The sequence below is a fragment of the Hippocampus bargibanti genome, linkage group LG03 (assembly GCF_051943395.1).
Source record: "Hippocampus bargibanti isolate YZ-2025 linkage group LG03, ASM5194339v1, whole genome shotgun sequence".
In the NCBI taxonomy this organism is placed as follows: Eukaryota; Metazoa; Chordata; class Actinopteri; order Syngnathiformes; family Syngnathidae; genus Hippocampus; species Hippocampus bargibanti.
In genome coordinates, this window is record NC_142736.1 from 18,679,209 (window position 1) to 18,706,708 (window position 27,500).

The 27,500-nt window shown below is 40.1% G+C and overlaps 1 protein-coding gene across 3 annotated transcripts in view; it reads left to right on the plus strand.

The window, feature by feature from the left end:
- Positions 1 to 27,500, plus strand: part of sox6 (SRY-box transcription factor 6) — a 162,337-nt gene that overhangs the window by 115,208 nt on the left and 19,629 nt on the right. For all 3 annotated transcript variants that reach the window (XM_088992398.1, XM_088992397.1, XM_088992399.1), the window contains exons 11-14: positions 7,630 to 7,779; positions 9,401 to 9,581; positions 10,777 to 10,964; positions 26,115 to 26,220. In XM_088992398.1, coding sequence (XP_088848524.1) covers positions 7,630 to 7,779; positions 9,401 to 9,581; positions 10,777 to 10,964; positions 26,115 to 26,220 — 625 coding nt within the window. The remainder of the gene's footprint in view (positions 1 to 7,629; positions 7,780 to 9,400; positions 9,582 to 10,776; positions 10,965 to 26,114; positions 26,221 to 27,500) is intronic.

The window sequence follows — 27,500 nt, forward strand, 5'->3', positions numbered from 1 at the left end:
TACAATATCGTAATGAGTACAGAGGTGCCTTGAGAAACAGGTGACCTGACGTACAAGCCATCGTTTGGGCAATTTCTCTTTTGACTTAATAGCAATAGTTTCAGATATGATCGCTGTTTGGTGACAGGCTTTATTGTCTATTCCAGTCAAAATTTATATAAAAAAAAACACCATACAAAGAAAATTACACATCTTCAAAATAACTAAACTAAGGTACAATACAATACAATACAATACAATACAATACAATACAATACAATACAATACAATACATATACACAGAAACACAATAGACAAGCTTTTGAAAATGGGTGCTTATTAAAGAAGAGATGTGCGGCAACATCTGGCAATCAACAATGAGCCAAGAATGACGGTACATATTCTTTATCCTTTGTGAAAAATGACAATTATTGCAGCCTGCTGAGTCAGTCTATATCAGGGGTCGGGAACCTTTTTGACTAAGAGATCCATAAAAGTAAAATATTTAGAAATGTTTTTCAGCGAGAGCCACACGCACGCGCGCGCACATACAAACGCTCGCGTGCGCGCGCACACACGCGCACGCGCGGCCACTTTTCAACAAAATATCAGAATGTATTATTTAAAATAACTTTGTGATAGTACTCACCGTTAACATGGATGGTTTTCCGTTCCTCGTGTTTGGTAAAAATCCAGGAAAACGATCGGAATGAAATTCAATTTGCCGGTCCAGAGGCGAAGTTACTGCTAGCTAGCCTGCACACTGCTCATAAGCTTCCACACTTGCTATCTGCAATCTACTTCTCGCAGAAGTATGTCGATGCTAACGTTAACACGGGGCTTGTTAAAATGTCACTGACATTCGACTGTTTCATCAATGGTATTGTTTCATTGCAAATTAGAATCGGAACATTTTCTCTCCTCTAATGCTCCAGTGCATTCAGGCTGAAGTGCACAAGTTGGGCTCATTTAAAGGGGCGTTTACCTGTTTCAATATGACGGCCACTATCATCCAATCAACATGGCGCTTTCGGCCATTCTAGGTCAGTGTCATCCAATCAAAATTGCGCTTTCCGCCAACTGCAGCCCCAAAGGGAAATGAACGACGAAAAAAACACTATATGTATTATAATATGTAATATTTATCGGCGAGCCATATGCAATCATCAAAAGAGCCATAGGTTCCCGACCCCTGGTCTATATGTAGAACAATTTTATGGAGTGATATTTTTTCTCAGACACTGCATTGGATGAGTGTCATATTTATTCATTTCAAAGAGAAAAACTATTTCAGCTATAAATGCTCTGATTTACCCATATTTTCGAGGAAGAAATTCACAAGTTACCTCAGTTCAGGACAGTGTAAAAAATTGCTATTTGGTGACTCAGATTGGTTGTATTTTTGTAACATCTCTTTGTATCCAGCAATGTTGGCCTAGTTGCATGTGCTTTTCATTTTGAAAAAAATAATGCACATGGCTGTAAATTACAACATCCCAAAGTAAAAATCTTACTCGTTGACAATTTGTGGCTGAAAATTCCACCACAACTCCCCAATCATTCATGTCATCGCACCAATTTACTCCTGTTAGATTATTCAATATGTGAACCAGACAACAACAACAACAACGATCTTATTGGAAGAATTAATTCCCACAATGCTGCCGAGGCAATGTGATCCATTTAGGGAGACAGGGTGCTCTGTCACTCATAATATTACACATGCAAGTCCGTCCCATTCTCCTCTGTCATAACATTGTGGAATCCAGCCCTTACAAAGAAGAAACCTCAACGAGGTAACAAAGCCTCGGAGCTGATGGATGTAAATGAATGTCGCCGGATGTGTTTGACTGCCAGATACTGTAATTTGCTTGTCAATACAGGGAGGTAGCGTCGCTGGGCTGGCTGGCAGTCTGCAAGTGGCTTGTCAGCACACACGGCTCTAGTACAGGGCAATTTCACTCAATGTGTTCCTGACAGATTGGCTCGCGTCCTCAAATCACAGGAGAGAGGGCGGGTAAACTATCCCAGCGCGACGTGCCCCTCTTCATTAGTGCCCACACAGTGCGCCGATGAGGCCGGGATCAGCAGAAAACAATGGCTGCATCTCTGCCTGTCTTTGCCTGATTGCAAGTGACACCTTTCACCTAACAGAGGAAATTTGCTTCTACAAGGAAAATTCAAGGAAATTCTGCACTACAATGTGTCCCGACATCTACTATATTCAGCCGAGGAAATGAACAAGAAGAGATTTTCCCTAATTCTACAAAAGACAGATCTATTTGGGACATTAAATTAATTAGATGTGTCTTACACAAGGCCTGGGTATACAAAAGCTATCATAACTCAATGCCCTGCGCTTCTACTTTGAACTTTGAAATGATGTCCATTGGATTTAAATCGGCACCACACTGTATTAGAAGGCAATTGGCAAATGTCCAAGATGCTCCCCCACAAAAAAGGTTAAATATTATGTGTTAGTAGGTTTATTTTCACTGTATATATTGTTTTGTTGATGTGTCTGGATAGGATGCCCGTTTAAGAAAAGCCCAGTTCCCCTATTATTGTTTCATGAAACATGATAACTTGAATCTATAAATCCACAGATTTATTTGCATCATTGTAACCAGGTTTGTGACTGACGGAATTGTGTTTGCGCGTGAACGCTCGTTTGGTTGAATTTTGTGAAAGTGTAATAGTGAATGCATAAAAGATTGTGAGTCAAAGTTTTAAGTCTAATACAAATAGAAAAAAATGAACAGTCCTTTTATAATATACGGTTCATTAGACTTTTTTATAGCATAAGCCTAATTGACAAACATTTATGTATAACAAATCTGATGTTCATTTTGATGAAGATTGATTTATTGATTCTGTTTGTTAAAAAAAATACATGGTCAGGGAAACCAATCTGTGATCAAATCTGAATTCTAACATTGTACCAAAAACTGTCACGATTACATTATTACTCAAAATCATTCAGCCCTAATTCAAAACAATTAATATCTGATCCGATCGGAACAACTCATATATTCATCAGTCAGCTGCTTCCAGACACAAATTGACTTCTTGTGTCTGTCCTGGAGAGTAATGTTTCTTTTGTGATGCAAACAAGGTGCTGGTAAACTAGAGTTGGCCTTTCACATGAGCTCCAAATATAAGAGATGAAAAGTAGCCCACATGCCCAGCTACACGCAATGCTGATCTCCGACAGACAGATACAGTACATCTGAAGGAGGTCTCATTGCTTTCGACAACTTGTGTGATAATCAAACAAACAGGAAGAAAGTAGGAATGAAGTGAAAAATGCACATTATCTTTTGTTTGGATGTTAATGCCTGTGTAGTGCAGAAGAAACAGATTCCATCATTAACAAGTGAGCCACTTTTGACTTTGAAAGAGAAACAGGGAAATTGGAGGGCAAGGCACTGAGAAGCAACATACTGTAGCAAGCAGCTGTTTCCCTGTTTATGAGCAGAGGAGGCCAGTCTTTGAAGGTAACCCTGAGCAGTGCACCAATGCTAGCCGCATATGCAAAGCTGGCTAATAGGGTGGCTAGGTGAGCAGCTGGATGGAGGCTGTGGTGAACAGAGGGACAGATGGGCAGATATAGAGGATAATGCTGTGAGCAGCACAGAATTGGAAGGGTGGCTTTGGGGCCTTGAGACCCAGAGATCCCGGCATAGGCCCCACTTCAAGAGATGAGTTGTGGTTGCGTGTCTCCTGGAAGAGGTGACAATACTGCATGGAATAGGACTTATATTTTATATTATACTGAATTTCTGTGATTTGCAAAAGTATCCTTCTTAGTTTGTACTGTATTACACTGCCGTGGCTGGGACTCACCAGAAGGAGCAGAGCAGCGCAGTGAAAAATACGCAAAAATGGATTATCATTTAGTCACAGAGAAAATTCAATTCTTTTCACCAGGCACCGGTGTATTGTGTAGATGGAAGAAGAGCTAGAAAAGGCGAACGCAAGCAAGATAAGGGGATTGGAGACAGCAGGTTGGGTGCCAGCAGATGAGACAGATGTTGATCCATACTGGAAAGCATCGGCACACTGCACCAGGACGCCTTCTTCCACTCTTGACATCTGGGCCTAGCCTGGGTCAGCCTGCCTGCTTGCCCTGGGCAATGAGCCTGTACAAGCCTTGTGGCAAACAGGGCTGGCGCTGTTCTGCCTTTTAAATGGTGAGATGCACTGAAGGACAGTTAATATCCTCATATCCAGCCCAGTGCTCAACATCCAGGCCAGGCAGAGGTGAACGAGCCACACACACACACACACACACACACACACACACACACACACACACACACACACACACACACACACACGCACGCACGCACGCACGCACGCACACACACACACACACACACATACACACACACACACACACACACACACACACATACACATACACATACACACACACACACAAGGAGGTAGTGTATAATTATGAGTGTGAGATAATGCTCACGGCGTATCAAATGCCATGGAAGTTAATCGGTATGAGCAACTGTTATGGTTTCCAGGCAATGTGTTTGCCTTTTACTTTCACGGTGTAACGGAACGCAGTAATACAAAGTAAATGTGAAATGCAGCATCATCGCTGGAAGCAGCAAGTGTGCCAAATATCTGCCACAGTGTTTTCCAACACGCATTATTGCCATGCTCAGCCACTTCCTTTCGTGAAGCAAAACAACTGTCTACGTGGAAATATAACTTTGTGTGAATCGAACCGTTCATCATTTTGATATTTGACCAAATAGAGAAGACTTCATATTATAATTTCCCGCATCTATGAAGTGTTACGTTTGTCTGACATCATCAGCAAAGAGTGGAATTTTAGTTTAATGTCGGAGGCTGCAAAGAAAAGTGCACAACCTATCTAACCTCAGCTGCAACTCGAAGGCTTCTTTTTAATTAGCAGAGGCTAACAGGCTGACCTTGTGCATTCCATACTCACTTTAAATCCATGCTTGCTTGGCATCGGCTCCGTTCGATGCGGAGATGGAGTTAGACGATGGGAAAGAGGACCTTGGATTTAATTCTTGACTTTACTTTTGAGGAACACTGGAAAATTATAAAACAGCGGACAAGACTAAACACTGGAGAAGACGGTAAACAAACACTCAAAACCTCTCCTGATTAAATAGGTGAGCTTCATAGTCTTCAACTTTGGCCTCCATAAAATACAAAGTGTGTTATGAGACATTACGGAAATTTACGAAATGTTTATTTTGTATTTTGAAATGGAGTAAAGTAAATACAAGTGCAAGGCTCGGCGATACACTCCACTTTTCTCCTTGTCCTCATATAGCCTTAGCGAGTTGCTCAATTGATACAGAATGACAGAATGACATGGCCATATGAAGAAAGAGCTATTAATTGCAAATAGGGCTAAGGGGTTGAGGGTGTACTGTCGGCAGATGTATTTTGCTTTGGTAGAATAGCCTTGGCAAGGAGGCATCATTTCTCAGCCACCAGTATCACATTGGCAAAATCCCCCATATCCATACTGACCCTCAATCATAACAGACATTCACCAAACGCTAATGTGAAAAAACAAACCTCCACAATGTAACAATTATATATTTTTGCAGTGAATGCTAGATCAATACACTGTGCTCTATTTATTGTTCTGTACTATTTGGGTGGTGGACTGTTCCTAGTTAAGAGGGTAAGAACTGCTCATGGCACTGACCTGCTAACAAAACTGACGCCGTACATCCCTAGAGCTTCTAATTTATGACAACGTCTAATTATGTTCTTTTTCTGGGACAATAACGTACTTCCCATTCAAGGTCAGAGGCAGGGGTGTGGAGAGATCTGATCGCAAACATCTGTCCGACAGACTTCATTCTTGTGTCTTATTAACCCTCGGGAACGGTCACCCCATCGTTGAGAGCAGCCATCTATTAATGGAAGACCATTACCACCAACCTTAATTAGGACTGGTCCACAGAGTAAAGTAAGCCATAACCCTTATTGTAAAGGGAAGGAGTGGGTTACTGCAATCATTTAAGGAACACATTCACTTTGTCATTTCCAACTGCGTTTTTGTTTTCCCCACGTCCTCTGGAAGAATGTAATATTTGAACTGACAGCCCAGTCCCTCAGATAACAACAGTTCTTACAGGAGCAGATGTGCTTTAATATAGAATATGTGGACACAATTCACGAAACATGGACATACGGCGCCTAGTTCGCCTTTGGTCACTGTCTTTTAGAATTTTGTCTCTGCAGCCGACGGCAAGGCTCGTGTAATCTGGTTACTTTTTTTTCCCTCCCATTCACACATCTGCAGTCTGTACATGGACGGGGGAATCAGGAAATTACACATAAGTTGCTCATTGGCCAGAGGAAGAGAAATTGGATTCTCCCCAGACAGCGCCATTGGATTAACAAAACATAAGCCTTACCTTGTCTCAGGATGGCGGACTGGATAGGAGTTAAAGGGTGCATTATGTCTGAACAAGTTACGTAGCAGGCTACATCAAGCAGCACTGTTTCTTATTAGCTCGATTTTCCAGACTTTTCACAATTTATCGCAGCGCACAAAGGCTACATTCAACACTTAATGGATTAAAAATTGGACGGACGCTTCAGCTGTTGATCTCTGGTTAAAAACACAAGTACAAACACAATATTATATAAAAAAATACATAACGTGACAGCCGAATGTTAATAAATTAAACTCACTATATCTCGACATATTTAACGACCTAACACTCTAAAGTAGGGTAGAAATATAAAACGATACGTGAGACTCCCAAATAGGCTGAATAGTTGTTGAGCCGATCACTTGAATCGCCCTCTTGTGTGGTAATGTCACTAATACCAGGATGTATAACTGAGTGCAGGCCAATGAAAATAACATCAATGTTTTTCATGCAGGTTTCTAAAGCTTCATAATGCTCATGTTTAACATAATCTACGATGGTAATTCCACAGAGCCTTTGGGTTTCTAGCATTGTGTAATGGGATCGTTGCGAGGAGTTAAATATCAACCAGGAACATAAATTAGGGACTGTGTGTGTGTGTGTGTGTGTGTGTGTGTGTGTGTGTGTGTGTGTGTGTGTGTATGTGCATGTGTATGCCTGCACGTATGCAATGGATATATATATATATATATATATATATATATATATATATATATATATATATATATATATATATATATATATATATATATATATATATGTGTGTGTGTGTGTGTGTGTGTGTGTGTGTGTGTGTGTGTGTGTGCGTGTGTGTGTGTGTGTGTGTGTGTCTTTATGTAGGTAGAGATAGATATAAGACTGATTTAGAGACAAGGAGAAATCTTTACCAGCACACTTCCATCACACTGCAAACTTTTCTGCAATAAGTGGAAAATAAGGGCTCCAAATATTCTGAATGCGAGCCAGCTCTGTGTGGTTTTCAAGACTGCTGTCTCTCTCTTGGTTCCGCCTTTGAAACACAGTTAAGACCTTTGATGGAGGTTCGCTGCCAGCCTCACGGAAATAGAGGAAAGACGTTGCAGAGAGAGCAAGATGAAGGCAGACACAGAAGCTCGGGAGGGGAAAAGACCAAATATAAAACTTTGAATGTTGGCTGTATCTGGATGTTAACATATTGTGGCTTTCTCTGCCTCCCCTGCAGCAACTGTACGCCGCCCAACTTGCCAGCATGCAGGTTTCTCCTGGAGCGAAGATGCCTCCACTCCCACAGCCCCTCAATGCCAGTGGGCCCATTTCCCCCTCCTCTCTGAAGAATGACAAGAGTTCCTCCAGTCCAATCACTCAAGTCAAGGTACAAGCCCCAACGCTTTCAGCCTAGGCCTCGAGTAGTACTTTACCCAACTTGTTGTTGTCCTAATAAATTGGTAACTGAGCTGTTATTACAATGCTGCAGTGTTGCAGTGGCCTCTAACAGCTCATCAATCTACAGGGCTTTAATAAGCCCTGCATTTCTGTTGAACTCCACCCACTAAACACTTTGCGGTACGTAAGATGCCACACCGCGTTTACAACCTTCTGGAAAAAAGAGCTTACAACTAATGGGTGTCCGGCCGTATTTTCTGCTGCTGAATGGCATAATTCCACTGTGAAGCCCTCCATGGAGAGGAAAAGCCATATTCAGTACATCATCCCTACTCACCGCACTAATCAGAAGCACACAGCCATTTGGAGTGGCTCAACTGCATATCACAATGGAGAAAGACTACAAATCATGGGTGGGAAAAGCAGGATGTTTGGCTCAAGTACATAAAGCAACTGATTTTTGCTCACATATGTGGCATCGTAAACGTAACACCATACCCACTCCACTGATTGTTCAATGAAATAAGACAAAGAACTTCAGGCTGAACCATTATAAATAATAGTACAAGTGGAAATCAGATATATAGTTGCAACACTCCATCTGAATCCACCGTGCAACAAAAGATTGCCTTTCGTTTTGTTTGTGCGCTTTCAGCCTCACTGCATGACAAACTGTTATTGGCACAGCAATAACAAGGCCTTGGGGCAGCCTATGGTTGAGCCATATGTGTGAGTAAAAATACACTTGGGCTTTAAATAAGGCTGCCAACAGCAGCACATCTTCATATAAGCTAAAATATTGCTTGGTGATGCACACGGCCTTTTACTGTAGATCATGGCCTGCACATGTTCAGCTTCATACGGTATTTATTGTAAGTCTTTTGTACTTGATGACCGATGATTTGTATTTTTTTTCACTTTGCCTTTCACAAATCTTTTTGTTATTTTTTTATTATCTGGGGGCTCTACCTTTCACTCTTACACAGTGTCATACAAAAACACTTGATTTTATGTTGGTGAGCTGCGAAAAATGACAGCGAACATACAGGTCTGTGTCGCAATGCTGATGACTTCCTGACACACTCAGTTCAGGCATGTACGTCACCAAAACTCGTACAGTGCTCTGACTTCAGAACAGTATGATTTTAGACATTCTATGGTGTTGAATATATCAAAGTGGAGAAGCACCAATGAGAAAACAAGCTAATTGAGTAGCTAATGCGAGTCAACGAAATGAATGGAACAGCTGTCTTTGATTACTGGCAGCGGCGTGATCCGGTCATTATTTATTCTTGCAACCACAGTGCACAGCCAGAGAGAAGGGAGAACAGATGAAGATGTACAGAGAGACAGAATCTGCTTTAATTAGTGTGAACAAAGGCTCTGAGCAACTGTGAGGAAGATCACAGTGGTAGCGCTCAGCAAAAGGGAGAATGAGAAGGACAGGAAAAAGAAGGAATTGCTTTACAGTACAATGCTGTGTTTGCTTGAGAACAAGAAAAAAAGTTCAAATTAGGGGGGGAGGGAGACCGGGAGGGAGAACGAGAGCGAGGGGAGGGGAGCGGTGTTCACGTGTCCTCTCATGCTTATTCGTATCTCTGCTCCTGTAGGAGGAAGGAACACAGCCACTCAACCTTTCAGCGAGGCCCAAGACAACAGACATGGTCAAGTCTCCAACTTCACCGACACAAAACCTGTTCACAGCCTGCAAAAGCATCCCAAACAGTTTTGCTAACAAGGGCGGTATTCCCAGCCCGCTTGGAGGAGCCCTGGGACGTGGCTCCTCATTAGGTAAGACCAAAAATGAAAAAATAAATAAATAATAAAAGAAAACAAAAAAATGGAAGTTTTCTTTTGGCATATTCTGCACAACTACTCTGACTGTGGTGTCTTTCAAGCAGACGTGAGTCAATCAGCATTTGACGGGCTTTGGCTTCTCTTGCCCCCATAGCTCGCCAACTGATATTGGAGGAGCTTTCCAAAAAAATCTGAATCATAAAGCCTATAATAGACTCACAATGGGGAAATTTGCAATTGTCAGCAGCAAAACTGAAAGGGAGGGTCAAAAAGAAGAAAAAAAAAACAAAGTATTGCATGTACACAAAAAGTTGTCAGAAAAACGGAACCATACAACTGCACAAAAATATATGCAACCGGAGTCCAGCACTAGATTGAGAAGCTTTATGGTTGCCAAACTACTCCGATGCAAAGTTCAATTCATGCAATGGGAAATTCATCAAAAGTGGAAATCCTCAGAAAATATGCAGAATAAGGTCTGGTACAGAAACACCGAACTCATCCAAAATAGAAAAAACAATTGCTAGCAGTTATCATTGTTCAACAGGGGATTATAAAAATACATTTTGTTCCCATTTTAGTCATTTGTGATTGGTGCGAATAACCAAGTTAGAGATGATTTCAAAAGTTAGGGATTATTTCAAAAATTTCCTGCCCTGTCACGTAGTGTGTATATTCATTTATTCATTCATTCATTCATTCATTCATTTTCCGTTCGGTTACTAAGGTGGCGGGGGGTGTTGAAGCCTACCCAGTCATCTTTGGCAGTCGCCACCCTAAAACGGTTGCCCGCCAATCGCAGGGCAGACAGAAACGAACAACCATTTGCAACCAGGGAAAATTTTGAGTGTTCAATAACCCATGCGTGTTTTTGGAACGTGGGAGGGAATCGAAAGACCTGGAGAAAACCCACGCAAGTCCGGGTGACCATGCAAAACCCAGGAAGGCCGGAGCTTGAATTGAACCCGGTACCTTTTCACTGTGAAACCAATGTGTAAACCACTCAATCCACTTAGTGAATAAAGGGAAAATCCAAATTCAGGCAGAGGAAACTGGCCATGTCAGTTGTGCATTTTAGTAAAGTGTATACCAGTGGCCTCAAAAATAAATAAATAAACAAATAAATAAATAACTACAATAACAGATCTTTGAGCACTACTGACGTTATTTAGTTTGTCTGCATTCACAGACATCCTGTCAAGCCTCAACTCTACGGCCCTGTTCGGAGACCAGGACACGGTGATGAAGGCCATCCAGGAGGCTCGTAAAATGAGAGAGCAGATCCAGAGGGAACAGTTGCAACACCACCAGCAGAGCATGGAGGCAAAGCTATCTGCCCTCACCGCAGTCAGCCTCAACAACTGCAGGGTTGACAAGGTAAGACTTTCCATTTAACACAATGTATCATCATTCATCATTTATTTCAGTAAAGTTCTCCCATGACTGAGAAGTGCCCAAATTTGTGACTCTTTTGCAGTTCCGCACTGCCTCTTGGGTGAAATTGAGCTCTGTGTTGCAAGCACACATTTTAGTTATGAAGTGATACCCGGCCACTTGACAAATATGAGAAAAGGGGAAGTGCGAGTTAACGTCTGAATAAATAATCGAAGACATCATCAAGTAATGAAAGTCAATTGCAGTACTTCAACCCATCATAGAGCTGTTAAATGTCAGTGCTAGTTTGTCCCGGCATCGAGTATTTACGCCTCATAAAGCTGTTTATTTCTTTACATTCTGTGATTTTGTTTTATTACACTTTATTACACAGGGATTGATCGATTAATCAGACAATATTTATTTGCTCTTTGAAAATCTGAAAAAAGCCACCAATTTATTGCAGCTTTTTTAAAGGTTCTTATCTAATTTCATTTTTAATTATTATTAATTATTTCATTATTTTTAGATGTTTCATACATTTCAATGCATTTCAACACAGACTATTTCAACACTAGGTAAATATTGGATGTTTTTTTTTTCGATTTTTCTCGCAAACAAATGTTCAAGCTGTAATTCATCTCTCTACAGTCATAAACATTGAGGGACAAAAAAATAACCCAAGTTATTTCATTCTTAAAATAAATAGTTTGAATTGGAATGTTATTCTGCAAATAATCAGAATCAGCATGTGCCTCTCAGGAATTTTGAAATGTTTTTAAATACAATCGTGTTATTTTTCTTGAGAAAAAAAAAACCTGGGCCGAAAAATGTGGTTGTTTTTGAGCGGTTGAAATGGATGAACAGATTTTATTGTATTTCATTTGGGTATACTGATTAGATACAAACTCTATCATGGTACGAATTGAACTAAATGAAGGTAATAATCTACTATTAAGAACCGACTTAAAAAACAACTGGTGTGCCAACTTGTCCTATTTTAAATCGACAATTCTGACACCGTCTGCACTTTGTGTACTATTTCTGCTGTGTCTGTCACCCTCACAATTTACATAGCGCAAACTCTGACGTGACTCTCAGCACAATGTGTTTGTGCCAAATACAAACCCAGCCGACATTTAACATAGATTCGACACCCCTGTAGCCACACAATATGTTTATGTAGGAAGGGAAGACAAGGGTAAATGTGCAGAGTGCACGAGAACAACACACCTGTTGCGGGTTTTTGTGTCTGATATCTGCTATCAGGGCTGTTTACAGGCCGGGGGACACCAGATTAAATTCAGCAGCTTCATATTGGCAAATGATTTAGTGGTCTTGAGATACGAGTGTTGAGTTGTTTTTTTTACTCATTGTAGCATTAAGTCCTGATTCACAGAGATCTAAAAGTGTTTTCAAATTATATTCTGATTGTGTTAATGCAGTTTCTCAAGTGCTCTTGTTCCACTTTTATTCCGGAGATGGGATTAAAATGCACTCCAGTGGATTTGAGATTTGAGTTAAAAGGGTTTTAAACTGTGAGCGTAGTCCCTGAATAAAGCAATCTCATGTCTCAAGGCACCGCTGTCTTGTTTTCTTCAGGCCACTCGTACCTTGATGTTTCTTCTTCTAAAATATATGAAAGTTGTGACAGTGATAAACTAAATTAGTGCCTTTAATAAAAGAGTAATCTTCAGAATAAATGTGACTTTTATTCATGTCTAGGGTGAAGGACTTGATGATGCTTGCCGGTGTCCACATGCCAGCATTAAGAGTCTTTGCCGAATTTGGTGTGAAGGCCGTGACAGGCCATGCCAGTGCCCGGTGTGGCCTAACTCTGAAGTCTTTGCCCAATTCAAGCATAAACGCAGCCCCCTACGTCCCTCGGCGCAGGCAGGGACTGCTTTGTAGCGTGAGCGTACACTCCCTGGGATTCCCTTTAAAAATATCTTCAATCGATGAGTCAATCAAGGAGAGTTGGGGGGAGAGAGGATGCATCCTGCTCTGTTTAGCTTGCTGCCATGGTGCCAGTTGGCTGTGAAGAGCAGGCAGGAATTGGGAGCGATGCTCATTAATATTTCACCAACTCACACTTTTAACCAACAGCCTCAACTAGGTCAATGTATTTGGTAAAAAGAAGGCAATGAATACGTATGTTGATTTTCCTGTCGTTTAGTCTTTGGAGTAGGGTACCGTGTGTAGCCGGTCAACAATGGTTCCAACGAAAGGTGTCCGACACCACTGAAAAGGGGCCGCAGAGTAGGCAAACTATTCAAACTCTGTCAGAGTACAGATACTTGTTAAATACTAGTAAACTAAATGTAAAAGTCCAGATTTAACCCCTTGAAAACAAACAAACAAACACAAATTAGACATTTGATGTAGTTCGGTTAACTAGGATTTTTGAAATGGTGTTTGTGATGGTAAATGAAGATTGTCTTCACGTAAAGATGTTTTGTCTTATGAGCATGTCCATGGAACAGAGTAAACTCATATGTTAAGGCATCACCTTAAGGTGTATTAAAAGTTCAGTTGAAACATATTTTCCTTGAGACAGAGCCTTAAAACTGCGCTTTTAAAGAAAAACAAACACACATGACTTAAGTGAGTTATTTATTTGTATTCATTACATCACTCTTGTGTCTCTTCAATGACACCTAACACTCAACTGCTTTACGTTGGTGCGCCAAATTGTGATGGAAATAATGTCGCCTCTTATTTTTAGTGACACCGGCCCAATTACATGGCTTTGACATTACAGGGACACTTATCGAGTATGCTCACAGTTGGGGTGATGAATTGCATCACTGCCAAAGTTTTTGACGCTACAAAGAACAGCGATTCTGTTGTTTGCTGACGTGAGTCAACAAACTGGAAAGGGTGTAACTTTAGGAAGTTAAACAAGACAGGAAAGCGTTTCACCTGACTTACTGGAAGTAGTATGTGCTCACTGCCAGTTTTGTTTTTTGTTTTTTTTTTGCGTTTGTCATGTTGAGTGTCTATATTTTAATTGGTGTCTTGTTTTCTTGGGTTCACGTCTTTTTTTTACTTACGAGACTTTTGTTCTCGTTCGCGCGTTTGTGCCATGCCCTTGTTGTCTTATCAATTTATTTGTGCATAGATCCTTGCTTTCGATGATTCTCGGTCTGATAGTTCATTTTGTCAGATTTTGGCATTTGTGGAAAAAGGTGGCACCAAGCATGTGAAATAAACAGAATATAAATAAATAAATAAATAAATAAATAAATAAATAAACATACATGTGATGAACATACACAATACATCTTGTCATTTATGAGTCTCTTGTCGCGTATATTTTTTTTTTCAATAATAAAATTACTGTTGCGTGGGGTTCTTCTTTGTTTATAGCGATTGGCAAAGTATTTTCCTAAACAAAGTAAAAGCTACACAGATTGCCTTATTGCCATTAACTATATGAGCCGTTATCGTTGAAAAGGTTTCTTCAGCCGTCATCTGTACTTCTTTGAAGGTGTCGGGCGTTTCGCTTCTTATCCAAGAAACTTCGTCAGCAAACTAAATACTTATTGGTAGTTTAGGCCCTATATATATATCCCTGCTGTCCAGACATCGCGGTGCCGGACTCTGCTATGATAGGTCCCTGCTCTCAGGTTGGGGGAACAGATGACTACTACCTGAGGCTCCACTGATTGTTCCTATTGTCTGACTAATGACTGGCGTGATTGCCCCACTTCCTCCGGTATCACCTCATCAGTATTACTAATCCTATGTTGCCTAAATAGGCTGTTGTACGAACGATCCAAATTGAACCTCACCCCACAATCACTGTTTCGTGAAGGATTTAGCTGTTTTATGAAAAGAGCTTCTTTTCAATTTGGATCGCCTACTCAGAACAAGATTACAAAAATCACCATGCCACAATTTGTAAGTTATTCTTCTTCTTCTTATTATTATTATTAGTTTTAGCATTATTATTATTATTATTATTATTATTATTATTATTATTATTATTATTATTATTATTATTATTATTATTATTGTTGTTATTATTATTATTGTTGTTGCCATTATTATTATTACTATTATTCTTATCACTATTAATATTACTTTTACTTTTACTTTTACTATTACTATTACTATTACTATTACTATCACTATCACTTTCACTATCACTATCACTATCACTATCACTATCACTATCACTATCACTATCACTATCACTATTACTATTACTATTACTATTTTTTGGTTGGCTTCAATTGTTCAGTATGTGGATTTTTGCTATACTTGAGCCAGCACTGTTGTTAACCCCTCTGCAAATAGCGCGGATCAACTGTATAGCCTAAACAACAAAAACACAGATTGGGACCGAGAGTTTAGCAGTAGATTGTGAAATGGTAACGTAAATGGGATTAAGGAGAGGTTCAAATCATCGAATGCAGCTGTTAGAGTGGGATATTAAATATTGATTTATCCCACTGTAATGACCGAGCTGAGGGGTGGGCTAAGTGCTGCTTCCAGATGGATCAATTCGTCTTTTCATACAAAATGTGTCCGATCGTGACAATACCTTCCTCCTCAACCTTTATCTCTGCAACTGCATCGTTGCTGGCCACCGACCTAGAAGAACACCGTCGATCTGTATATATGCACGTTCTGAACCCCAAGCCGTGTAAAATATTCATACTCAACGGGAGGCTTGTCTTTTTATTTGTCTGTTTTTACTATATCCCCTCAGTACAATAAAACCTTTTACAACCCTCCCACATTTTATCTTTTTGAAATATTAATCCAAAGGCGTTATTGTCTGCTGAGGGCAATTACTTTGTTCCATTATTTACTCTCTTTTCCTCACCCAGAGGAGGCTTTTACCTAGAACGCGCTCCACTATGCCTGCAGTCAAATACACTGGATGCAAAGCCATTTGTAACCATTTGAATTGTTTCTCTCAATTATGCACTGCAGCTATAAACAGACACACTGTTTTTTGCACATCATGGGTGAACGACAAAACAAGCATGTATGTTTTTACTCTTCCAGTGACATATATGCACAGTTTTACCATTATAATGTCGACAGAGGAAAAAGAACAGAGCAAGCCACTTCGATCCACTTTTTTTGTTCTACAATCAATTGAACAAAAAGAAAAGCAATACAATCCAATACTTATTGATTTATATAGTACTTTAAAAACAGATGAAACAATGAATACGAACTTTGTGTGTGTGTGTGTGTGTGTGTGTGTGTGTGTGTGTGTGTGTGTGTGTGTGTGTGTGTGTGTGTGTGTGTGTGTGTGTGTGTGTGTGTGTGTGTGTGTGTGTGTGTGTGTGTGTGTGTGTGTGTGTGTGTGTGTGTGTGTGTGTGTGTGTGTGTGTGTGTGTGTGTGTGTGTGTGTGTGTGTGTGTGTGTGTGTGTGTCCGTGTGTGTGTGTGTGTGTGTGTGTGTGTGTGTGTGTGTGCTTACCAAAACTTTACCCGGTGATGTGTGTGCATCAGAAAGTAGCTCGACAAGCTGGCCTCCATTTTTTAGCAGTGTGTGGTTTTACACAATAAGCGGACTCGTCTGCGCCAAGACAGATTGAAGACAACGATTTCTGAAGCCCCAGTTTATAAACTTTCTCATCTGTGGTCTGTCAAATTTAGACAATTTATTTTCACTTTACACTGACTTAAAGCAAGTTAAGTCTAAACAACTGCATGGGACGTAGAATCGATGCAAAGTAATTTTAACAGCATTAAATATGTTCAATAGAACAGTATAAATGTTATCATTTGTGAGAATTTGCCTTTGTGATGACTCTTTCTTTAAAAGTATTCCCATGCTGACATGTACTTTGCCGGAATCAAAAGGTGAAAGGGCAGTCTTAACCTATTGAAGTGGCCCTTTTGCCCTGGAGCTCTCCTCAGTATTGATGACTACAATTGTCCGTTTCCCCTATCTAAATCTCAGCCTGTAAATATTCAGATGGAGCTTACGCTTCTCCTCGCCGATTGCTTGTGATGGTTTCACAGGTCCCGTCTGCCACCATTTGTGTATGAACACGTGGACTTGTGATGCCAGAGCTCTATTGAGGCAAAGCCCTCACAAAGACTTTGAATATCATTTTGTCTGGTCGGCCGCCCTGGAAGCAATTTTCTGCTCCTTTTTGACCGCTGTTTTGAAAATTGGAAAGCAAAGCATTATAGCTGTAGTGTTAAGTCCTTGGCATACAATGCTTTGCCCGTCCAAATTAGATTACCCCAAACTCCCAGACGATGACTACCGCAAGCCAAGGGCCATTGTGACATGTGCTTACATTAACGCTTTGTCCAATTGTTTCCCAAAGGAATACAAATAGCATGAATGCGCCAGATGATCTAGAACATTTAGTGTCTTCTCTTCTGGTACCAACTAATCATGGCGGCCATGTCTTGGTTCGGTAATTTGGCGGCATCTGTACCACCGTTTTTTGTCCACCAGTTTTTTTTACATGGTCAAGTAAACGGCTGCTGTTTGACCAAGAAAAATAATCAGCCTAAGTTGTGTTCCCAACAAAGGACACGTGAAAAAAGCTGTGGCCACAAAGTTCTGCTGACAGTTTATAGTATTGTTGCAGTTCTAACACAAAGTCTTAACTGTCCAATGATGTTTCGCCCAATAATGAAAGGGTTTTTGATGATACCAACAAAATACACCCTTATCATGGCAACACTACTTTAAGATGAACGCAGAAAGTAGAACCTTTTAAGCCAAATACTGATAGCATTAGCAAAGTTCAGCGTTGACTTTCTTGTATTATTTTTTAGTATCTTCATTTTGTTTGTCAGCAAACAATGGTATAATGGCTTCAATATATTTCCCTCATATACACACCACACTGGACATTCTTGTTTTGTCTCTTTTTTGTGTCTAGTTTGAATTGGATTGGATTAGTCTTTATTTGTCTCGCAGTGGAGAAATTTACATTTTACAGCAGCAAAGTTATGAAAGGAAGAGGAAAAGAAATAATTCATTTACTGAATGTGCTCCTCTTAGAAAAAGCCAACTAGTGTGAAGAGTGAGCCAAAACATAACACATAGCCTTGTGTGTCAGGCTACATGTAGGAGAAACGTGTGGCAGGAAAGTTAGACTTAACATGCAGTTAGTTGGATAATAACATATACTGTAAAACATACTCTGAAAAGTGTGTCAGTGTGACATATTCAAAGACATTCACAGTACATTATTTTAAATCATGTTCATCACAGTTGCAAAACGATATCGGAATTAGCAAGTGTCTGTCTTCAGCCTCGGTCAGTACTGAAATGTGTCTGAAAAAGACAATTGTATTCTGTGAGTAACCAAGTTCAATATTACCTTGACCAAATGGTGAAAAGTGTTTATGTGTTTTTATGATCCTGGGAAAAAGCATGTGGTAATTTTCAGAATGCAATGTCAATACTAAAAATACAAAACAATTACATTTGCATTAAGGGCTTTTTAGTCTTTGTCAGACTAAGTGCAAGTTTACACTTAATAATGTGAGTTTCGCTTTTCCTTATAAAATCCACACATCTGTTATGTAAGCCTATCCCAGCCATCTTGGGGCAGTGGGTGGGATAGAATTAAAAAAAAGCAAAATAAGTAATTCTGGATGATGCAACAATACTCTCTTATTAAAAACAAACAATAAATGCCAAATTGGCACCAAGCCCAGAAAACATTTATGTCCCCATCGCTTAGGCCATTGAGTCAATGCAGTTAAATGGAAAGCCTCACCCCTTTCTGGTTTTAAACAAATGAGGTGATGCCCCGGCAGCGTGAATGTAAAGGGAATATTCTCCCAGCTCTCCTCGATGCAATGTCAAAGACAACTGTCATCGAAACAGATGCCAAGGTTTTGTGGCTGCTACTGTTGATTCTGCTGCTGCCTGCATTAGCCCGAACAAAGGAAGGGCTGCGGCTTAAAAAAGAGAGCAACAGTCGGCATGAAAGGAACTGTGGGTTTACCGCACGGCTGCATATGCTTAATGTTGAAATGGCCCAAAAGTCACAAAAACTCATGGAAGCCTGCAGGATTATAAATAACATGGCAACTGGCTACAATAAAAATACAAACCAGATGAGCGCTGAGCAGCCTTTGTCTCCATTGGACTGCTGAGACGTTTGCTTTGAGATGTCTTTTGAGGACCGCAGACCACACTGATGACTGAAACGTGATCTGCTTAACTCCATATTGTGGTCACCAAGCCTTCAACTTGCCTCACACCAGGTGCGCGCTATTACTAGAGCCACTTCAGCACATTATCAAACGTAAGTGGCTGTTTAGGCTTCTGCAGCTGTTAAAAGTCACATGCTGTATGTGTTGTGTTATTCTTCCACCAAAGAAAACTGCAGAAATCTTAGCCAAAGTTTGGATAATGCAACTGTTGGATGTCACAGAGATTTTAAAGCACAAAACTCGCTCTATTAATTCTAGCAACATATATTATCAAGAGAAAAAGAAACAGATGGCAGCTTTTCACAATATTTTGCCAAAGCAAATTGCAATTTATAATTCACTTAATTTTATTTGGTCTGCAGTATCCATTTAGTGTGTCCAATCGTACATTAAAATGGCCATTAGATGCAAACTACAAATTTGCCTCGATACTTCTTCTGGGCCAATATCCTTGCAGGTATCTTTACATATGCATTAATCTCTGCTTTTCTCATGCAGTTTAAGGCCACTTAATACCACTAGATCAGGGGTGGGCAAACTTTTTGACTCGCGGGCCGCATTGGGTTCTAAAATTTGACAGAGGGGCCGGGCCAGGAGCATTTGGAGGGAGTGTTTGGGCCGGAAATACTCCGAACAAGTTATGTCCATAATTTATAAAATCACTTCAAATGACTTCGACTGAGCGTATTTTACAAAGATTCCACAGCATATAGCTATAGTTTACGTTTTAAGACTTGCGCTGAATATATGAAGTCTTGTTTTCGAGTTGATGACGATCCCCATGTGACCGCCCCTGACCGAGAAAGCGACATACAATGCATTTTGGGTACTTTGTTTGGTCTGAAAACTTCGTGTTGATCTGTGTTGATGGCGAAATTAGAAGGAAAACACATAAATAAAGCGATGGTGAATCGTTGTGTGTTGCACCAAGACTACTATTTGATATTCGCTGACACAAATTCCCAGCTGACAAATCAGCCCATTTCCAACGGAGCTTGGGCGCAATCTTCTGCTTTTTCTGGGTGCTACATTGCTGTCATTGACGGCTCGAATTGATATGGGAGGACTCCTAGAATCAATTGCAAACATTTATGCTTTCCTCTTCAGAAGAACAAGAACAAGAAAACATCTTCTCCGAATCTGAAGCCATTGTTTTGATTCTCGAGCAAGGCAAGACGTCTTGGCGTGACGTCACGAACAGAGGGGTGGGACCTTCTGAAACTGACCATTTCCGGATTCATTTTGAAGTCATTTTTATTGGTGTTTTTCATTTAACTAAAAATATCAGCCTGCCTGATTTGGGTATTTTAGATGCTATAAAACGTTTTTCTGATGTCAGTGGGAAACAAAAACAAAAAATGGTGCCGGTTGTCCTTTAAATGTAGTATGTACAAACCTCATAGCACAGTAAAAACACTACAACCCAATTTATTAACTGTCTTTCAAATGTGAAAAATATCCCTGATCAGTTAATAAATTTGTCTCAAGGAATATGCAAGATATGGCATTTACAGACTATTTCGCAGATACTTGGAGGAGGAAATGGAAATAGATTAAAATAACATATGCACTGTGATTTATCAAGATTGCGTCTGTTTTTAAATTTCCATCGAAGGGGCAAAGAAATCAACATTTATTGAAAAATGGAATCACTTTCAACATTCAAAACATATGATTACACAACGAAATATTCAAGCTCAATAATACCTACTTGTGTTAAATTCCGCCAAATCATAGATGGTTTGTCCTGACCGCGCGCTCAACAAACTCGCCACGGACGCTCTCGCCGTCACGCGCTAACAATACACGTGTACCGTCGCCGAGCACACAAACATAGACTACCTGCAGTTGAAATTTGCATACTCGGCTCGGCAGCCAATCAGAAGCCTGCTTCTTTCTTCCGGACTTTCGCAAGCGTTACAAAGTCATGCAATTGCATGTCATTTTCCAAAATAGATGCACAGAACCTCAAACTAGAAGAAAGATTCAAAAGAAGCTAACAACATATGTGAGGCTACAAAACGTAAATTTACATTAAACCGTGACTGTAAAGTGTACGTGAGACTTATGAAAGGGGCTTAGTGGCTCGTAGGAATTAATGCAAACGTTGCATTGTGCACCACAATGACAATCAACTACTGTGGCGAAATTTACAGCCATGCGCATTTGACGTAAATTATGCAAGCTAGCATTTGTAGTTGGTGCATTCTTGATTTAAAAAAAAAACTTTATACTTTGTGACAATGTTTCTAATTGGGATTGGTCTCATTTTGCTTCAAGTTGGGAAAAATGAGGCAGGCAACTTTTCAGTTATCTGCCCTGTTGTTCGCTAGCTTTTTGTCATGAGTTTTAGACAGTTTGTACTATAATTTGGGCAAGTTCGGCGGGCCGGATTGAAAAGCCTAACGGGCCGTATGTGGCCCGCGGGCCGTAGTTTGCCCATGCCTGCACTAGATGGAGAGTGAGGGATTCTTTCTGAAAAAGTTACTTCGATAAAAGACAAAATCTAGCACATTCCTACCCAACTCAGCATATTCTCAAATTACAATCTTCCCTTCCCTATATTTTAGCACAGTGTTATCATTCAAACTGGCAATCGTGTTATAAGACTTCACTATGACATTTTTAAATAAGCACTTTTAACAATCAAGGCCTATTTTTGAATGAATCCTTGTGCCTCGTAAAGTACTCTTCTTCATTGTAGGTCTTTAGCATGAATGAATGATTTCAGAGCCAAATATCTTGAGCTGTTGCTTAATGTAAAATGTTTGAGAACCGCCGCTGCGGTCCTGCCATATGAATTAGCGCCACATTTATCTCCACCATAATCTATCCCACTTGTCCGTGTTTGCCTTTCATCTGCATTTGAACTATCTCTGGGTCTTATGGCTTTGCCTATTGCCTGGAGCTATTTACAAAGGGGCTGAAGGAGTGTCAGTATTGGCAGTGTGTTGCTTAAATACAGGGCAGGAGTACGTACAATGCACAGTGCCGTCCGCCACCCGTCTTTGCCCAGAATACACTCTGTGGGCAGAGCAGCACATGTTCTGCGGTCTGCCAGATTAAGGCTCTCTTTACAGCATTGACAAGAGCTTCTTTTGGCTTCCTTGTGCCCAACAAGTTCTATTCATCCACATCCCTCTCTCCTTCTCTGACGCACATCATCTCTGAAAGGCCTGGTCCGCAACCAACAAATATTTTTAAAACAAGCAGATGATAATGTGCTATTGTGTGGCACAAGTTGCATCGCTGTAAATGGAGCTGTGCCGGCGACACACTGAAGTCATTTCGGGGAGAAACCGGTGGCTTGCCAGCGGTCGTGGTCAATGTGAAAAACCAATGAAAGCCTTCACTTTTAGGCTTTGTTTCCCCTCTTTTTAACTTGAATTCCTCTCATCATTTATTCTTCTGGTTTGGTTTATCTGCCGTTTTTTTGTTATTTGTAGCCTGAAAACACTTTTCAAAATGTCTTTTATGTCCACAGTGTACTGCTGGACTCCTCTTCTACCCTGCTCCCTGACTGCTTCCCCCGATACTGTGTGTCCTTTGCTACTCTTCTGTATCAGAGTGATCAGTAAAAATTTAATGACACCATAAAATAATAAAAGTGTCATTAATTTATCACATCACTTGATGTGTGGGTAATAAAGAAGCATTAGTTCAGTGAATATTTTCAAGGCTTAAAACAAAACCATGATGCTGCGCAGACATAAATTACTGCACGTATAACCAATAAGTATATTACGCACAATATATAAAATTTTATGGAAATTTGTGCTTCCATATTGCACTGGCAGCATGATGGTAATTAGCATATCAAGTACAGCAACATACCTTCACATCAAGTATAAAAACGTTGGCTCCCGTAAAGTATGATTACTGCTGGATGTACAGGACAAAACAGCACCGATGAACAATCTAATCAGAGTCCTGGTAAAGTGAAAACCATTGCGATCGTAACACACTTGCCAAATTTGATTGGTTAGAAATTAGGGTTAAAAATGTGTTATCTCTACTCTCAGATGCTATGAAACCATGCCATGCTCATTCTGTCAACTATCAATCAAAACCCATTCCATGCAATAATACGATCCTTCTTTTGCCTGTACATACAGTAACTGAGTTTGAATTGCAGAAATATACCGTCTTAAAACTGGGTGCTGGAATATATCCAACTGGGCTATTGTGGATCTGTTCCATGCTGCAAAAACAGTGAACTGTCTGAAGGCATTTGTGTGATGGAGTCATAGTCAGCGAGCTCAGTAAAAGCATAGAGCAGTTGCAATGGGTCATTGCCGATGTGAGCGGCACCATTTTAGCAGCCCCCCTCCCTCCCACCCCAAATCTGATAAACTGAAATGTTGAAAAGCAATTTAACACGACAGATCCACACAATTAAGGCCTATGGTCAATAATTTTCTATATCCGTATATTTTCAGCAATTATCCTAAAACATGTATCATGAATTTAGAAAGAAATCTCTGAATTTATTTGATGAGGTCTTCCATGAAACTTATTGATGGACGGTCCCTGTTCTCACTGAGCTTCTCGTCTCAACGTGATGCTTAATGATCATGACTTTATAAAATGACTTGATTGATAGCCACAGACCACCCAAGCACACAGGAGGAACGACACAACGACTTTATTACAGTGAGACAGCACCCGTGAACACCAACTGTCCATGTTGCATTTGAAGCAGCCCATTGCCTGCCCCACTCATCAAACATCAGTCACATTGTCAGCAGGCTGCTAGCGTCTTTCATTCATAGTAATAATATAGCTCGCTGATGAATACGCTTCTGCATGTATCTGCTGCTATAAACGGGGAAGCACACTTAATCTTTTCATTACAAAGTGTTCATATGTCATAATTTAAAAACACTTTTGTAAGCAGAGCCACAAGTGCACAATTACTCAGGTTGCCACAAATGTCTGTGAAAAGACAAATAATAAATGTTACAATCTACATGACTTGGGATACAAATTTAGTATAAATTGAAATTAATAACCACCCCCTCATCTCAAATCATCTTTCCCATCTGAAATTAATGGAAATGTCTTTAATTCATCCTAGCTCCTCCCCATCCCCTACCCGAAAGAATAAAAAAAACTGCAGTTTATAACATAGGAAAGCTACAATAACAATACACAGTACATCAATGAAACCAATGACATGTTTAGGTTTTGCCACATTATGCATTGTTCCTTGTTGTGCATGCACCTTGTCCATCTGAGTGGCAGTATATACTGAGGCAGGATAGTACATATGTACTTGTATAATTAGATGGAGATGCTTCACAATAAGCTGCAGTAAAAGTAACGAGAGTGGTTTTCAGAGAGGATAAAGAATATTTGCTTGCGAGTATTGTTATTAGAGTATGGCCGATTAATATTGTGATATTAACTTTTAAAATGCCCATTTTTGTGTTATTTATTCATTTGATTATTTATTAATGTATCTGTTTAGGTATTTATCTATTGATTTATTTATCTTAAACTTAGAGCACGACAACACAAAATAACTACATTCAAGTATTTATTACCCCAACCATAAAAAAACAATCCACATTTTCTTTCTCAAATTTAACTGCACAAAATATTATAAACGAATATTCTTCCCATAATTCAAACCTTTACTTTTGTTGAAATTAAGGCCGTAAACATATTGTATGTTGTATGTATGTATGTATGTATTGTATGTATGCATATATGTATGTTATTGTAGAATCAAACAGATTATTTGATGACCACAATTTTATTTTTACAAATAGTTGAATCTGATTCTTATGAGTTGAGTCCTAATATCTTCATTGCTTCACTTTTTCTGTTCAAATAGAATTCTTAAAGTGTTATAAAACTGCAACACTATCGCTATTCTTTCCCTTTGCATATGTTAGCATTAACTGAAAGGAAGGCAAAACTGATGGTAGTTTTTAATTCACACAATTTTCACTTTTGTTTTTTCTTTATATTGGCGGTAAACTTTATTAAGGACTAGCATTACACAGGCCTATTTTTTTGTATTTATTTTTTTCCTGTAAATGTGTAGCTTGTTGGTTACTGCCACCATACCGGCAAAGGACTATGTACCGTATGCACACACAAAACGGTGTAATGCATTACGAAGAAGGGCCTTAAAGATTAATGTGAGTGTTTTGTGTGTGCGCAGCAGGGGAGCTCTTAACATTGTGTCAGGCCTCTACCTGAGTATCAGTTTAGATCCAAGGTGCAGAGGTCAGTGCGACAACACATCATTGGCAGATGGCACCCAACAAGGGCTATCATTTGGACATGCCTGTCTTTCAGTGTGACCAAAGCTAAAGATTGATGCAAGGGAAGAAGGGAAGATTCTTTGTATCGTGCAGAGTCAGAGTGTCCGTTCTAGTTGGATCTTTGGAGAGCAAGCGACTGTCTTGAGCTAAAACCCTGTCTATTCACTGAGGAAGTAGGTCATTCAACAATGAAGCTGGCGGCAGTCTGCACTCTCCCCCTTGCATAATACATTAAGTGTAATGTGCATCAACTATTCAAAGGTTGTTATTTTATTCTGTAAATGCACATGGACATGACATTCAATATTGTCACAGAGCGCTGAATGACAGGGTTTCATAGTGCGTCAAGTACAACACAGTGCCAGGTTTAATCGGCGCTCACGAGGCGACAAGGCAAACGGGAAAATGCTGAATAAATGATGGTGGCAGAGCTCTAGGCCCTGTCGGCCAGAAGGGTGGCTTGTAAGAAGACGAAATCTCAGCGCCGCAAAGCTAGCCACGAGCCCATTGTGTGTTCCCGATCATAAAATAAATCTATTGACAAAAACCGCTGGCTCTTACTGCCCCACCCACCCCTGCCCTACATCATTGAGATGACACACCATGAACTTTTATGTAACAGGCTTCATTTGACTTTTCATGATTTTGGAGCATATGATAACACCATCGATCACTGTAATATATTGATTGGTTCCTGAATATATGTTCTTTATTTGCAGGAGAGGGCACATTTTGAAGGAATTGGGCCTCACCTTGGCAAACTGGGTGAGGACGGGAAGATTGGCCACAGAGTCATTGACCTCACCAGGCCTGAGGATCTTGATGGTAAGGATGCAATTTTTACTTGATGTGTATATATTTTTTTTCTTTTAACCGTCTGCTTCTATAAAAACTAACGTTGTTCCATGAGAAAAAAAAACAAAGCTTTGAATTGATTTTCAAAGCTTTCTTTGGTTCATCATCAGTAAAAAATGAGGAGAAACTAACAGTATTGAGGAAAAAAATATAAACTTAATTTCAGCTTTGACTAAACATATGAACACAGGCTTTGTTTTGTGTACTCCAAGGGGCTGACTTTGGACTGGCATAAAAATGAGTACACGGTAGACATGTAGGGGCAAGGATGAATGCTGCTCCAAAGACTTGCAGGTTTTCACAGATAGGTGAGCCGGAGGACAAGGGCACCTTAGGACAAAGCTGGCTTTTCTCCAAACTTGGACTCCCGCTGCCGTTGTGCTTGTTTGAGGTCTTGAGCACAGGAGAGTAAATTTTGCTTGCACCATAGTGACAAAGCGTCACCTCCATTTGTGACCTGGGCTTCTTTACAGAAGCGAGCATTACGCACACAGCACCAGTGTTTGTCCGGCATAAATATTTGTGGTTGTTTCCATGGCACTTGCAAGCCAGAGTAAAGAAGAAAGTGGTTGTGACTCATCTTTGATACCTCAGAGTGTCTTAGGGAAGGAGGATAGATATTTCTCAGGACAATGTAACCCAGCTTCTTGCAGTGGCTTCACATAGCTCAGACACCACAATGACTAATTACAGTAAAGTCTCGTTATATCGATATTCAAGGGAGTCCGAAAAAATATCGATATAACCGGGACTATAGATATATCCGACTCTGTTTCCATGTAATTTTCTCCGTGCGTGCATAAAAATAGTATCGATATAACCGGGACTATCGATATATCCGATATCGATATAACGAGACTTTACTGTACATCTGTAGCTAAAAGTCAAGTGTTTTAGTTCATGAAAATGAAATTAAATAGGGTTTTGGCTAATATTCAGAATGAAATATAAAGTTGTTTTCCCATTGATATAAATATCGAGGGAAAGGTTTCTTCTACTTCTTTGAAGGTGTCAGAAGATTCGCTCCTCATTCAAAGAGCTTCATCAGCGAACTAAAGTTGTGCTGGTAACCCTGGTCCTACATCCCAAATGGACAGAGGTGGCTGTGTCAGGCCTCTGCTCTGATAGGTCCCTGTGCCCATCCCCTGCTCTGACAGGTCCCTGCTCTAAGGTTGGGGGACCAGTGGACCACTCCTTGAAGCCAAACAGATTACCTATATTGTTTTATCCTTGGCTCTGGTTTCACCTCA